The sequence below is a fragment of the Zonotrichia albicollis genome, chromosome 5 (assembly GCF_047830755.1).
Source record: "Zonotrichia albicollis isolate bZonAlb1 chromosome 5, bZonAlb1.hap1, whole genome shotgun sequence".
Taxonomy (NCBI): domain Eukaryota; kingdom Metazoa; phylum Chordata; class Aves; order Passeriformes; family Passerellidae; genus Zonotrichia; species Zonotrichia albicollis.
In genome coordinates, this window is record NC_133823.1 from 20,294,095 (window position 1) to 20,310,075 (window position 15,981).

General features: G+C 43.8%; 1 protein-coding gene and 1 long non-coding RNA gene across 4 annotated transcripts in view; one reads left to right on the forward strand and one right to left on the reverse strand.

Annotated features, from left to right (window-relative positions):
• The window catches only part of LOC141729138 (uncharacterized), a 31,576-nt gene that overhangs the window by 12,037 nt on the left and 3,558 nt on the right, over positions 1–15,981 (forward strand). The window lies entirely within an intron of this gene.
• On the reverse strand, positions 563–4,919 carry LOC141729137 (alcohol dehydrogenase 1-like). Of its 3 annotated transcripts, none has more exons than XM_074540955.1 (9): positions 4,574–4,919; positions 3,564–3,662; positions 3,218–3,359; positions 2,814–2,901; positions 2,619–2,700; positions 2,086–2,346; positions 1,667–1,796; positions 1,215–1,353; positions 563–805 (listed from the first exon to the last, which is right to left on the reverse strand). In XM_074540955.1, exons 1-9 carry the CDS (start codon positions 4,589–4,591, stop codon positions 781–783), a joined length of 984 nt encoding a protein of 327 aa, XP_074397056.1. In that variant the 5' UTR covers positions 4,592–4,919; the 3' UTR covers positions 563–780. The 3 variants fall into 3 exon arrangements, with proteins under 3 accessions (XP_074397056.1, XP_074397053.1, XP_074397055.1); XM_074540952.1 differs by having other exon boundaries at positions 2,481–2,700; positions 4,574–4,916; XM_074540954.1 differs by lacking the exon at positions 3,564–3,662 and having other exon boundaries at positions 2,481–2,700; positions 4,574–4,917.

A 15,981-nucleotide genomic window follows, 5' to 3' on the forward strand; every position in this document is an offset into this window, starting at 1 on the left:
CCACCAGTTTCATTTATGCCAACGATATCGAGTCTCTGGCACCTGGCGAAAGTTTCCAGGTCACTGTTGCTTGTTCCTCAAGCTGCATTCATTGGTATAGAAACATGTTCACGAGTGGTGCTTTGCAGCCAACACTTGTGAAGCAGATTGAGGGGTTCCCTTACTGCTCCTTTCCTCACGTTTTGGCACACAATGCCATTGTTCATCACTGGCCAGCCTGGTATTCTCCCATTCCCCTTCCCAGAGTAGTTTAAAGCTCTATCAAGGAGCCCTGCTAGTTCCTGTGCTAGAACTCCTTTTCCCCTCTGAGAATGGCTCATCCTGTCAGGTGTGTGTAGACAAGGTGGTGAATAGATCACCCCACAGTCAAAAACCCAGTATTTTTTTTTTGCTTGCACCAGCATTGGAGCCATGCATGGACCCCATGGATCTGCCTATTCCTACCAGTATAATTCCTCGTTATCGACGGGTCAAGGAAATCACTACCAGTGTTCCTGATCCATCAACCAATTTTCCCAAGGCCCTGGAGCCTCTGTTGATTGAGTGCACTGTGTCAGATGAGTTGGTTTAAAAACCTTTATTAGTAAAAGCGTTTCCCTGGGAGAGACGTCCTTTTCTGTCCTGTCTGGGCACAGCAGGACCAGCAGTGACAGCAGCACAGGTGAGTTCCTCATTCTCTTCTCCTGGTACCCCACAAGGGAGGTGCTGGTTGAGAAGGGCCCGGGCCAGGAGAGCACCTGCTGCGCTGGTCCCTCCGCTCAGCTTCCTAGGCCGCGTCCCTCAGAAGAGCAGGACAGTGCGGATACTGAAACGTGGAAGGGAAGGGAGGCTTGGCTGCAGCTCAGGAGCAGGCAGTGTGGCAGGCAGGTGTGCCTGGGGACCTGCCACCTTCTCTGCCATCCAGACTCTTCCTGACTGAGCTGCATGAGGCGTGCAGCAGCGGGGAAGCCTTCAAATCCTTGCTGAGGGGAGCCCCTCATGGGATAAGGCCACAGGATCTGTGCTGAGCTGAACCATGAGCAGGAGGGTTCCCTGTGCTGAACATGGGCTCTTCCCTCTGGGCTATGGCACAACTTGCCAGCACTCAGCTGGGAGGCCCCGCTTCCTCAAAAGGCTCGGGTGCTCTTTGGGAAGCCAGTGTTGTATGTTCTGCCTGTTGGAAATTTAGGGGAGGTGCTGAGGTTTGCTGAACCTCCTGTTGGTCAGGGTCTCACCTTTTTCCTGCACGTAGCAACTCAAATCCCTCGTTCACTTTAGCAAATGGCAGCGTGTGTGTGATCAGCAAGTCTGAATTGAATTTCTTCTCCAAATAGCTGGAAACTAATTTGGGGATACATTCTCTCGTCTTCCAGCCTAGAAACAGGAGAGAGCAGCTGCCTGAATACTGGGAGAAAGGCTGTTTTGGTAAGGTAGTGTTACTGTCAGGGTCAGGACTAGTGACCAGTACTGGTGCCACACCCTTGTGAGATGGTTTCTGCTCTTTGGGATGAGTGGGTTACTGTGAGACACAGGTGGAGGGTTATTTTCACGTCTAATGCTAATGTTCAATACAGGCAATGCAGTGCTCCTCTTTATTGTCTTTTCCTTGAAAACCCTCTTTTATGATTTGTCAACTGCCAAGAGAGGAAAAGCTGAAATATTTAGAGTGCATTCTTAAGTCTTATACCTCCAAACATCGTCCCCTTCCACGTACGCCCAGTCAGCAGAAGTGTGGGATCGATGGAAATCTCTGAATCCAATACCCCAACCATCACACAGACACCAGTGCTCATATTGCAGGAAGCCAGGGAAGCAATCTGATGGGATAGGCAGGAGAATGAGAGAAAGCCATGATGAGTTGGTCATGTGAGTCCTCTTTTTGTGCAATCCCTTGCTCCTCCCTGGTAATCTGAAAACATATATCCCCCCTGGTGGAGCAGACCTGGGGAGCTTGTGGGCTCTTTTAAGATTCGTGCCATTTTCTCTCAGAAAGATATGCCCAGCAGTGCAGGCAGCCTGTGAGGAACTTCCCATGGGGGTGATTTTTGCCCTGAGAGGGGCCTGTGATGATCTGGGAGGGAGGACAGGTGCTGAAGTGCCACCTACCATGGTGTCCTTGTGCCCGATGGCCTCAAAGGAGTAGTCCACGCCCTGCCCGGTCATCTCAGTGAGCACCTCCTGGATGGGCTTCTGGAAGTCTCGAGGGTTGATGCAGTCGGTGGCTCCCAGCTCCTTGGCCTTGGCAAACTTGTCCTTGTTGATGTCCACACCAATGATGCAGGAAGCTCCAGCTGCCTTGCAGCCCATGACAACAGAGAGGCCAACTCCTCCAAGTCCAAAAACAGCACAGGTGGAGCCTGGTTTTACCTGCACAGATGGGAGCCTATGAGTCTCCAGCAGGAAGAGGAGGAGGAAGAGGGGGAGGGGGAGGAGAAGAAGGTTTCTTTTGTACAGGATTGATGAGCTTGTGAGGGCAGCCCTGGTGTTCTAAACATTCCAACCTTGGCTGTGTTGATGGCAGCCCCATACCCTGTGGAAAACCCACAGCCAAACAAACAGACTTTGTCCAGAGGTGCTGCAGCATCTATCTTGGCAACGGCGTACTCTGGCACCACAGTGAATTCTGCAAAGGTGCTGACCCACACAAAATGATGGATCTGCTTTCCTTTGCAAGAGAAGCGGCTGGTCTTGTCCGGCAGCAGGTTTTGTGGTTCAGAAAAACTGTGGAGGAGATGCAAGTATTTGTATTTGATTGAGTGAAGCGTTGGTGGGGGTGTCAGATTTGTCATAAAGTCATTCCCATGTAGGTGTAGGGGAAGGCAAAGTAAACTTACTGGGACTTCTGGCAGAAGTTGGATTCAGGATTCTGGCAGAAGCTGCATTCCCCACACTGAGGGAGGCAAAGAGGAATCACTTTGTCTCCTGCAACAAAGTGGATCTCTGTTAGGTGCCTTTAGCTCCACCGTCCCTGAGGGCACTGCCTATTGCATCACCTCTCCTGAACTTTATGATGGTAGAAACCTACAGTGAACTCTCTGCTTTCCCTGTCAGGATGAATGCTTCAGGCCTCATTTGTCTACATGGGGAACAGATTGGAAAACTGGGCATGAGAGTCCAGTGCATTGCTTCTGCACTTAGTTTTTTAACCAGTGACTCAGGAGAAGGGAGTGGTTTCTGAGCTCTTGGCAGAGCTTTGAGGCCTGAATCCTGGGCATGCATTTGAGATTGTGTTGGTTACCTGGTTTCACAGAGGTCACTCCTTCTCCAATGCTTTCCACAATCCCAGCTCCTTCATGGCCAGGAATAACTGGGAATTCCACATTAGGCAAGGAACCTTTCAAAACGTGATCATCTGAGTGACAGATGCCTGTGGCCACCATCTGTTCGGAGAGGAAAGAGTAAAATGGTGATTTCTAGAAATAGTCCAGCCACTGTTTATTTGAGTTTGTGGAAGGATGTTCCACAGAACTTCTCTGGGCAGTTAAGGTGATGGGTGGACACTGATCACTGGATTATATCCAAGCTACAGCCACAAGAAGAGCAGCTCCCTCAAGGGAGAAAAAATTATTGAAATGTATGTTTACCTTGATCCGGACTTCCCCTGCCTTTGGGGGTGCAACTTCCACCTCCTCAACAGAGAGCTTGCCCGGGGCCCAGGCAACAGCAGCCCTGCACCTGATAACCTGGAAACAAGCGAGGGGAATACATTGCTGGGAAAGGTTCCCCTTTGACAAGAGCCCAGGACTTGGGCAGGATTGTAGCACAGTTGTCCTACAATCATCAAAGCCAAGGCTGCACAGCATGTGTCTGTGCACACTGCAGCACACACTTCTACAGCTACACAACAGTCCTGTGCTGTTTTCTGAGGGCTGCTGGTTGGGTGGGATTTGGTGGGAGAGCAGAAACATTGGAGTGCTCAGCTGTATGCAAAGCCAAACAATGTTCAGTAAACACTGGCTTTGTGTGAAGTGTGAATTCAAATTGAAGTGACTGGTTCACCTGGTGTACGGGCAGATATGACAGCAACATGAGTGCTTCTGCAGGTTAAGGCAAGCAAGACAGAATTTTTTCTTTCAGTGAGCTAAAGGTATCTAAAAAGAGGCTACAAAACAGTCCCAGCATGACTGGCAACTGGATAATTTCTCTCCTTGCCAAAAGGATGATTTATGTGTGACATGGCACAAACCCTTCCCCAATTCAATTCAAAGCAGTTTGGCATCAGCAAGATGGGGCTTGCAGCCTGAAAAGGGTATTGCCATGGACAAGGCTGAGTGCAGGAGGTGAGCGGCTGAAGAGGGCACCACTGGAGAGCTGCCTTTGCTGCCAGAAGAGGAGCTCGGGGTGGGATTGAGCAGGAGGGTGCACAGGGCAGCACAATTGCAAATTTTGTCTCCTGAGCAGCCGGGCAGGACAAAGTGGGAATGCGCTACCGGATGCAGAGTCTGGTGACATTCTCAGAGTTTTGGGAGAGGAGGGGGAGTAAGGTCGGAGGAGAGAGGGCCCGCGGAGTGCTGTGCAGGCTGAGCCTTCTGCCGCGGACTTGGCCAAGAGCAGGGCACCTCGGAAAGGAGGGTGGGAAATGCCTTGTCCTTACTTTTCCCGCAGTGGCCATGTGGTCGTAGCAGAGCCGTGTCTGTCGCTGTCGCAGGCTGGAGGGAAGCTGCTGCCCGGGCGTGCTGCAGGATCCGCCAGGCGTGGAGCGGGAGCAGTCCCGGCGCGGCGCCGTCTCTGGAGAGCGCTGGTTAATGAGTGTCGGGGGCTGGATGCTGCTCAGGGAGTGCTGAGGGGAGGAGCTGGACAGCGGCAGGGAGACGGACGGGGCAGAAGTCCTCCAGGGACTTCAGTTTTATCAGTGACTCTGCCCTTGGGTCGTTGCCTGCCCTCCCTGCCTGAAAGGCTCAGAGAGCTCAGAAAGGTTGGTTTATTTCTTCCAGTTGCTTCTGGCAGGTCTGGAGGGAGGAGATCTGCATCTCTGCTGGGGCTTCCTCAGAGTCTCCTTTTTGCCAGTTTGGAGCATTTGACCTGGTGTCCATTCACACCACGATATTTGCAAAGAGGTTAAAAATTTTTAAAAGCTAAAATAAAACAAATGCAAAGTCAGTGAAAATGTGGTGGATAAAGACACATGTCCCTCTGGGTTGAAGCTTTACTGTCTGTGATACTGGATTTATTTTCAGAGCTATTTTCACCAGAGTAGTAAGGGGAACGCCTGTCAAGAGAGGAATTTTTTCCCCAAGGACCCATTTGCTTGACTCCAGTGTAGCCAGGTTTGTAGGTGGTTTCACACCTCCTAGGCTCTTCGGGTTCTCCCAGAGCTGTTTTCTGATGAGGCATTTGAACAGGTGATGTGTAGGAGAGACAGGGTGAGCAAGAGCTTGTTGGAGGACCAGGCTAAGATGAGCACTGTGTGTACTTGGGAACTGTTTCTGTGTTTGGGAAGAGGCCCCACGTTTACACGTTCAGTGGAGTGCCCGCAGAGGTTTGTGTTGGTGCTGGCTATTGAATGTCCCAGCCCTTTCTCATGTGCTGAGGGGGAGGTTTGTAGCTGCTTCAGGGCTCAGAGTTGGCTGGCTAAGCCCCCAGCTCTCAAGTACCCTGAACATATCTCCAGCCCCAGGGATGCAGCCCAGCTGCTCTATCCTGCCCCAGCAGCTGTCTGAGCTCTTGCACAGAGCATGGCAGCCCTGTGGCGGGACAGTGGTCCCAGCCACATGGATGTGCTGCTTGGCATTCAGTTCTCCAGCCCTGCTGGTCAACTTGACCTCTAGGCGAAGGCATGCTCCTGTCTTGGAGGTGAGCAGCTGGCTCTAGCGCAGACATGCACTTGTGGATCACTTCTATCTGTATTTTAGGTAAACAGGGATGTTTAACAGTTTTTCCCAAGAATTGTCTACTTTTCATACATTTGTTTGCACACCTCTGGTAGCCTCAATCAGAGTATGAACGATGATGATGTATAATTTCCCAGGAATAAGGAGCTTTAGAATGAAGTTTTAAAGATTTTCAGTATTCAGCCCGGTCAACCTGTTGCATTTAAAAATAAATAAATCTATCATGACTTCTAGTATGCTTTGTGAATCTTGTTAGAGAAAAAAAATAATTCTTGTCCAGAGAAATTTTTTTCACTTGTCCAAACATTTGATAACCCCTGAACAAAACATGAGCTTCTTGTCTCCCAGGTATATGTGTATCACAGGTGTTCTTATTACTGGGATCTGTGGTCTCCATCTGATAACCTCGAAGCATTGGAGGGTATTTTGTGTGGGAATGATCATTTGGCTTTGATACACTGTCAGGGAGAGTGATCTTAAAAGCATGTGAAAATAGAGCTGCACACTGGAGCATGTGCCATTTCCTGGGGCAGTGTCTGGGTGGATGGAGTGTGGTGGGAGAGCAGAAATATGGGAGTGCTCAGCTGCAAGCAAAGCCAAGTGATGTTCAGTTAAACTCTTCCGTAGTTCAAGGTCTGAGGAAACACCCTTTGTGCTTTGTCTGGTAGTTAGATTGCTTCCTGGGAAATTACTGGATTTTTCATGTATTTGGTGGATTTTTCCTGGTATCATGTGCTAGTGGACAGTTGGTGCTCTGATGGGCATGCGGTCTCTACTCGTTGCCAGGAAAGCTCCTAAAAAGAGGCTCACACAGAGCTGTGCAAGAGCTGTCCAGAGCTGTCCTGGACCCCCCCCAGGAGTACCTCAGAGCCAGAGAGTCATCAGGAAGAGCTGGCAGAAACCTTCTGTCCAAGAAATACAATCACACAAACAAATTCATCTTCAGCTGAGTGTTGATGAGGGTCTGCAGGGCAAAATACTCTAGGAAAGTATGAACTTTTTGTTGTTTCTCAGTCAGAATACACTTCATTCCTCCATCAAAGGAAATGCAATTGCAGGAAAAAAAAATTTAGAGACTACAAGAAAATGGACTGGGATTGCATCAGTTACAGTGCAAAGGACCAAACCAGGCTAAATCTAACCTCACAGAAGTTGCAAAAGCAGGGGAAAAATCAAGGAGGAAGACACAACTTGGAGGGGAAGGTATGAAGGGCATGGCATGGAGACTTAAAAAAAAGTCTTTCCCAAAGTCAAAGCCATCAAAAGGCAGGCCATATGCCATCAAGTGCAGGCACATGCACCAAAGCTTGCCAAAATTGATCCCCATTGAAATCACAATATTTGGTTTCCCTTCCTGAATGGAAATGAATTTTTATTTCCCTTCCCGAAAGGAAATTATTTCATTTCCCTTCCCAAAAGGAAATTATTTCGTTTCCCTTCCCAAATGAAAATGATTTCCTTTCCCTTCCCAAATGGATATTATTTGGTGATTATTAGTTGGTGAGCCCGATGTGATTCTGACATGATCCTGTGGTGATTTGGGAAAAAGGACTTAAATATTAAGCAATGTGATCCCAAGGCGATTCAGGAAGATTACTGCAGACCTAAGAGAAATTAGAAGGTGGAGTCAGGCAGACCAAGAGTCTGAGAGCGTAAAAATCCAGATGAGCTATAGCCAGGCAGACCAGGGAGTCTAGAAGTCAGGACAAGGTATGAGATACCACCCCCAAGAAGAGTGCTGGATATGAGGAGTGGACACTATGCACTTTGCTTATTTGGTGCATTGGAGCAAGCCCCGTGCCCCCTGCCAAGGAATGGCTGCAGTCCAGAGGGGACCCAGGTTGGTGCAGAGTTCCCCCGGAATGGCAGTGCATGTGCAGCAGGACACAATGGGAAATAACATACGGTTTGCTAAGTTGCTACTACATGAGCACTGGAGCAAAAGCAACATGGAGCTCTGAGAGGCAGAGTCAGAGCTGCACAGACAATATGTAAGAGAAGCCCTCTAAAACTGTATAGTGGCCATCTCCACAGTAACCTGATGTGATTGGGGATTGGGCTGTAGGGAGAAGTGCAGCCAGAGATGGAGCCCAGCGTAGCACTGAGAGAAGGAATCTTGCGATTTCAATGGAGACCAAGAGAAGAATCTTTGGTGCAGGCCCCTGCCCTTGATGGCATGCCATGCCTTTTGATGGCTTTGACTTAGGGAACGGGTTTTTCCTTTTTAATTTTTTTTCGTAAGTATCCATGCCATGTCCCTAATATCTTGTCCCCCAAGTTTTGTCTTCCTCCTTGACTTTTTTCCCTGCTTTTCCTACATCTGTGGGCTGAGTTTTGGCATGTTTTGGTCGTTTGCAATGCAGCTCACTTCCTCACTTTTTTTTTTTGGACTTAGGTTAAAGATTTTTTTTTTTAAGTATCCATGCCATGTCCCTAATATCTTGCCCTTGAAGTTTTGTCTTCCTCCTTGAATTTTTCACCTGCTTTTGCAACATCTGTGAGCTTAGTTTTGGCATGGTCTTGTCCTTTGCAATGCAGTTCGTTTCCTCACAGCCTATTTTTTGAAGACAGTAAAATTCCCAATTTTCTGGTTTTTTTCGATTGCATTTCATTTCTTCCTATCTCCTTTCCAGAGTATCTGTAAGCCTTTCTTTTCAGGTTCGCAAGATTCCTTTTCCCTTCCCGAAAGGAAATGAAATTTCATTTCCTTTCGGAAAGGGAAAAGGAATCTTGCAACTTCAATGGAGACCAAGAGAGGAATCTTTGGTGCATGTCCCTGCCCTTGATGGCATGCCATGCCTTTTGATGGCTTTTGTTGCGGTGTGTTGCAATGTCCTGTTTTAAACTTCCGGTCCCTTCCCAGGTGTGCCTATCCCTCTCTCCCTGCCCCCTCGCCCCTTGCTGAGTGTGCCCTGTCAATCAGGCTAACATACCAGCAGGGCGTCGTGTGGTTGGTCCCTCAGGCCTGGGGGACATTGGCCCGTATAGGTGTCCCTAGTCCCTTGAGACCCTGCCTCTTGAGTCCCTTGAGAACCTGGTTGGTGGCTCACCTGTCCCCTCCCCTTCCCCTGCCCTGAGCTTAAAAGGTTAATCAGACCATGCGGCCTCCATTCTGTTGGAGGAATTGCCCCGGCTCAGACCTCTGTGACCGTGGAATAAACATCTGGATATAACCCTCCAGCAGAATCCACTCCTTCCTTATCTTCACCATCGCCAGAAGCTCTCTCTCCTGAGGTAAACGGAGTCCTGACAAGCCTGGACTTGCGTCTGTGTCCCGCTGCACTCTCCAGCAGCCAAGGTATCTCGGGGGTAAAACACCACAGTGCTGCCTTTGGCCCAGCAGCGAGGGTCAGAACTGGCCCAGGCACCATCTAACTGGTTATATTGGGATTCTTATTCCAATAGCTTTGACTTAGGGAAAGATTTTTTCCTTTTTTCTTTTTTTTTTTTGAGTATCCATGCCATGTCCCTAATATCTTGCCCCCCAAGTTTTGTCTTCCTCCTTGACTTTTTCCCCTGCTTTTGCACCATCTGTAAACTTAGTTTTGGCATGTTTTGGTCCTTTGCAGTGCAGCTCATTTCCTCACATTTTCTTTTAGGACTGAGGTTAAATGTTGCAGAGTTTTGCTGAGACATGGCCACGATTACATACAGCTGGTTAAAAAGTAATAAGCAGCTGTAAGCAGCAAGTTCTCAGGCTTTTCCCTTAACAACAGTAAACACCTTGTCCTTGAGGAGACGGTGAGAAAGGCATGGTGAGAAACATGGAGGCCTTGAATGATAAATAACAAGTCAATAACAGGATGAGAAAAGCGAGTATTACTGTCAACAAGAAAACCACAGGTTTCGGCAACAAAGTAGGGGTTGGTGTGTAATCTGTGGCCAATGATGAGCTCGGGTTTTGTAATATGTATAAGCTTAATTAACACCACTATAAAAGTATCTAAGTGGGATCAATAAACCGGAGTTCGATGATGATCAATTAGGATGGGTCGACTCCCTTCGCTTCCTCAGTTAAAGATTTTTTTTTGTTTTTTTTTTTTAAATATCCATGCCATATCCCTGATATCTTGGCCTCCAAGCTTTGTCTTCCTCCTTGGGTTTTTCCCCTGCTTTTGCAACATCTGTGAGCTGAGTTTTGGCATGTTTTGGTCCTTTGCAATGCAGCTGATTTCCTCACATTTTCTTTTAGTACTGAGGGTAAAGACTTTTTTTTGTTTGTTTGTTTGTTTTTGTATCCAGCCATATCCCTAATATCTTGCCTTCGAAGTTTTATCTTCCTCCTTGACTTTTTCCCCTGCTTTTGCAGCATCTGCAAACTTAGTTTTGGCCTGTTTTGGTCCTTTGCAGTGCGCTGGATAGAATCCCGGTCCATTTCCTTGTAGTCACAAAATTTCCAAAATTTTTTTTTTTCTCTTCCAATTGCAGTTCCTGTGATGGTATCTCCATTCCAGAGTGTTTGTAAGTCCTTCTTTTCTGTTTTGGCCATCAGCGGGCATCAGTTTGGACAAGCTTTTGTGTATGTCCCTGCACTTGATGGCATATGGCCTGCCTTTCTATGGGCTTGACTTTGGGAATGTTTTTTATTTTTTTTTTTTAAGTATCCATGCCATGTCCCTCATATCTTCCCCTCCAAGCTGTGTCTTCCTCCTCGACTTTTTCCCCTGCTTTTGCAACTTCTGTAAGCTTGGTTTGGGCATGTTTTGGTGCTTTGCACTGCAACTCAATTCCTCACAGACCATTTTTTGAAGACACTAAATCTGCTCATTTTCTGGGTTTTTTTCAATTGCATTTCATTTGATCCTATCTCCTTTCCAGAGTGTTTGTAAGGCTTTCATTTCGGGGTCGCAAGATTCCGTTTCCCTTCCCGAAAGGAAATTTCATTCACGGAATCTTGCAATTTCAACAGGGACCAATAGGGGAATCTTTGGTGCATGTCCCTGCACTTGATGGCATGCCATGCCTTTGCATGGCTTTGGCTTTGCAAAAATTTTTTTCCTTTTTAGTTTTTTTTCCTAAGTATCCATTCTGTTTTGCCTAATTCAGAATGGATCTCTACTCTGTCTCAATTCCATGTCCCTAATATCTTGCCCTCGAAGTTTTGTCTTCCTCCTTGACTTTTGCCCCTGCTTTTGCAACATCTGTGGCCTTGGTTTTGGCATTATGTTTTCCTTTGTCATGCAGCTCATTTCCTCACATTTTCTTTAAGACTGAGGTTAAAGATTTATTTTTTTTTTTAGAGTGTCCAGCTGCATCCCTAATATCTTGCCCTCAAAGTTTTATCTTCCTCCTTGACTTTTTCCCCTGGTTTTGGAACATCTGTGAGCTTAGTTTTTGTATGGTTTGGTTCTTTGCACTGCTCCTGATATGATCCCTGTCCATTTTCTTGCAATCACAATGTTTCCCAAAGTGTGATTTTTCTTTTCCTATCTCAATTCCTTTGATGGTATCTCCATCCCAGCGTGTTTGTAAGTCCTCCTTTTCTGTTTTGTCCTTCAACGGGGATCAATTTTGCCAAGCTTTGCTACATGTGCCTGCCCTTGATGACATCTGGCCTTCCTTTTGATGGCTTAAAGTTTGGCAAATTTTTTTTGTTTTTTTAAGTATCTATAGCATGTCTTTCATATCTTCCCCTCCTAGTTGTGTCTTCATCCTTCACTTTTTCCCCTGCTTTTGCAACATCTGTGGGCTTAATTGTGACCTGGTTTAGTCGTAGGTTACTTGAAAGTAATCAAAATTCATGGCAGGTCATGAAGTCCAGGGATATGTACTAAAGCTTGCCCCATTGATCCCCATTGAAATAGCAAGATTTCATTTTCCTTCCAAAATGAGCATTTCCTTATCTTTATTTTCCACTTTCAAATATACTATTTTATTACTTTCGACAGGAACTTGCTTTGTCGTGCTAAATTTATTTCGCTTCATATTCTGAAAACTGTCCTGTTGTGTACAAGGGTATATTCTATTTTTTAGAAGTGACCTTCTAATTCCCATTTTAGAAATTTTATTTCCTACATAACCACTACTGAACTGAATGTGTGGACTATTTGTACAAACATTTTGGATTTAAATTTGTTACATAACTGTAATATATATATTACATTATATAAAACATATATATAACTCCTCGTAGAACTCTTTTCTTAAGTGCATCTCACACTTGACCTTGTTCACTGCTCAAGGCTAAAATAGAGAAATACTGATATTTTTTCAGTTCCATTAAGAGTGATTCTGAAAAGCAACCTTTTATGAAGTTTAAATATGTGCATCATCATTCATTGGAACACTCATTGAGTCAATATAAGCACTTTGCATTATTTGAAACATCTGTGTTTCATCCTTTTTAAAAAGAAAATTTTTTTCTTATAAAGAGTACACTGTATTTCAAAGCCATTATATATTAAAAAAAAAAAAAAAATCACACTAAGGCTATTTACATTGAGAAAAAAGCCCCAAACCCTAAATGAGTCACCCAGAATATTTTTAAAGCCTTTTAGAATAAGTTTTTAAACTAATGTTTCACTTAAAGGGATGATAAAACATAACTATAACATGAACCATCCTGTTGTTACCAAAGTTTGTTTCCATTGTTAAGGCAATGGCCTAGTTCCTCCAACTAGCAACAGTAACAACTCCACACATTATTCTAGACAAAGTAATATGAAATATGAATCGCTTGCTCAGTTAGGTGAAAAAAATGGTCTGATTTTACCAAATAGAGATTGCAAATCCAGTGATACCTAGGTACAATGATGACCCATTGGGTAGAAGTAATTCCATAAAAATTGTTTATTTGGGGAAGACAAGGATGGAGGTGAGGGGGGATCAAGATGAATCAACAAGAAACAATACAAGCAAAATATAGAGAAGTCAGGGAATAAAAGAGACCTGACACATGTAGCCAAGCTACTGGTCATTAGGTTTTTCTGGCTCCTCTTGTTCATGTAGGTGAATGCTGTGTGTGTGTCTGCAATGGCTGGCTGTCCCTGCAGTACGTGTGCCTGGCTGTGTACCCACTGGCTCCTGTGTGTGCCCACTGGGAGCCAGCCTGGCTAGAGACTGCCTGCAAACACAGAGAAGCTGCCACCTTGCATCTAGCAAGGTTCACTGGATTCAGCCACCATCAAAACAAGCCATATTATTTTCATTCTGAACTGGCTAACATTAACTTCTTTAATTTTGTGGGATCAGTTCACACTTCTTCTACCTCTTAATATGAGGAAAAATCAAATTAGATGATCATATGATCCATTGGTTCTTGTATATCTTCCATGTTATTTTTCTGCCTCATCAGTTTACCAGAGAAATATTTAGCAATTATTTGGTTATTTAAACACACTAGGATAGCTATAAGATCATTTAAAAAGGGAAATAAAAAAGTGAATTTTGAAGACATTTAAAACAAATTAATGTAAGCCCTACCATACACTGTATCTATTAGGCTTGAACAATCAGGACAGAACAAGGTTTGAATTGATTGTAATCTGTAACACATAGCTATCAATTCCATCTGCCAATAATAAATGATGGCAAATCATTCTGCTCAAATAACACACCAATATACTCGAATATGTCAATACATTTTGAAGCAAGCAGTTTCCTTTTGGAACTTCTACAAGAAATTTCACAGTTAATGCCATTTTGTATATCTTTACAGTCCCATATTTTCTGAAACAAATATATGCCTATCAACTTAAAAACAATGTTCATGGGAATATATGAGAATATAATGAATTGTGAGAGTTTTTAGACTGAATTTTGTTTGAGTGTGCTGTGCTATAGGCCAGCTTCTATTGATTACTCTTTTTAATTTACTCAGACAGCACTTTTTATCACAACAGGATGAGAATGCCCAACAGCCAAGAGAGCATAAAAAGAAACATTCCAAGCATTCTGCATCAAACTTAGCAAGTCTACTTTTATTATTTATTGGGTTTGTCTGGTTGGTTGGTTTAGTTTTTTATACTTTTTTCATTTTTTTGCCAGGTCAATTTAAATTGGTAGCTCTACCAGTACTGATGGAACAGACAAGTTTTTACAAAGTGCTCACAGAAGGATATTTTACCTACACTAATATTTACCCTAAAAAAAAAAAAAAACCACAAAAAAACCCCAAAAAACCTTTACAGATGAGAAAGTGAAATAGTCACACATTTTTCAGTAAAATCATATCCCAATTTGGTACAATGCAAGTCCTGAATTAAGGTACCTGAAAAAAGCATATACATAAATAAAAATAAAAGATACCTTTAAAGTCTAGTAGACCAGCCATCTCATGCAGGCAAAATTCTACTTAATAAAAACTTAGAAAGTTTGGAGATGAAGGCTAAAGATGAGGCAAGATGGATTTAACATAAAAAAAAAAAATCATTGAAACCCTCAGTCTATAGATAATTTTTCAAGTGATGAGACACACATTATTATCTTACAATGCATGCAGCATCTTTTGATCTACATGTGAAAACTCATCTAGAAGTGATTGAGCCAATAAAGTTTGGCAAAGTTTTTCAAAAATACAAATATATAATTGTACATGATATAAAAACACAAGAGTTCACTATACAACATAGCAAGGATGTTTAAGGAAGAAGCAAATGGGAGACACATCATCCAAATTTTGTTGAAGGGAAATATGCACATAAGTTTTTCCAACTAATTAAACATTGTTAAAACTCATCAATCAAGCAGAGGCAGTGTATCATTTTAGAAGTTTAAAATTCTAGGTCTTATTTAAAAATGTATTCAGATCTGGATTCACATTCTTTATTCACAGAAAGACTTTTACTGAATTAGAAGGAAGATTAATTTTTGACCTAGCCTGCAATCATGGCACTTGAATAACTTCTCACTGAACTGTATGTCTGGTTCACCTGTACTCAGTTGTAGAACCTGAGTCCTTGCAAGTTCTTCAAGACAGAAGATACATCTAATTCACTGGCTTTATTTTGGAAGGAAAAAACATATATTTGCCTAAGAGAAATTTAAAAATGTCACAGAAACTTCACATTGATAAAAGACAAAGAATAGATGACATTGGATGTTCAATATGACAAGTTTTTTCTGTAATAGCCACTGCTCATTTAGGAGTGCTAGATAATTTGAAATTAACGCATCAGACTTGGGTATAATACAGTCCTTTTATAACCTGTCTCCCTTGACACAGATCTAAGCAGGTATATATTTAAAGGCTTCTTATTTTTTAATAAAGTTGAACAGACCAAATATGATGTGCTAGGGTGCTACTTCAGGATTTGCAATAATAAAATGTCAAAGAACAAGCAGCAAGCTGTATTTTTTTCTTGAGATACTCAAAGAATTAATTTTATGCTGGCATATACTGTAATTAGAAATAGCTCTGTGCATCATGATTAAACTAATAGCTATGGAAACCAAAGCAGACTAGAAGTAGTGTAAAAGGAGAATAGTGAAGAAGCCAATCATAAAATTACTTTAATCAGTTTATTTTTAATCTTTCTTGAAATGCAAATTGCAATACTTAGGGTGAATACTACTTTCTTACTCTTTTTTAACCTTTGTATGTTTGGAAAGAACAGTATTCTTTCCAAACTACTTCCTATGTATTAGATTTTTTCACTCCACAACTTCTCTACCCACACAATCTTAGGTGTTAAAAGCACACCATTTTTAAAGAACCTTTCTGTACTAAATAATTCTATCAATTTATCCTTTTTTGAAATGAGAACTCCATGTTTTCAACAGCTAAAAATCTCCCTGGTGCCCTACCCCCTTAGCTATTCCGGCAGCCCTTTGCTGAACGTGTTCCAGTTTAGCAGCCTCCTGATGGGTGTGGGGGAAGGATGGATGCATCTCTGAGCCGTACTCACCTGATGCAATCTTGAGTACTGAATGAGGGGGGAAAATCACTTCCCTTGCTATGCAGGCTGCACATTCTGTGGCCACCAAGGCAGACAGCCTCTGTGCCACAGGGCTGACTCATGTTTAAATTCTCACTCAGCCTCGGGTTTTTCTGAAAGAGCTGATTCGTGGCAAGTCACTCACCAGCCCATGCTGTTGGCATGGGGTCATGCCAGCCCAGGTATAACTCAGCAGCCTGTTCTTAACAAATTCCACCAGGTACCTTATAGTCATATTAGCTGAGGTCCCTTTGAATGCTATCCCTGGGTATAGCCCAGTGTATAGGCTGACTCAC

What these genes read in the sequence shown, in the direction of transcription:
- LOC141729137 (XM_074540952.1), bottom strand. An exon ending in AGTGACCTCTGTGAAACCAG is followed by an intron (nt 2,902 to 3,217) that starts GTAACCAACACA and finishes ACTTTGTTGCAG; the next exon opens with GAGACAAAGTGATTCCTCTT. An exon ending in TTGCTACGTGCAGGAAAAAG is followed by an intron (nt 806 to 1,214) that starts GTGAGACCCTGA and finishes TCCACGTTTCAG; the next exon opens with TATCCGCACTGTCCTGCTCT.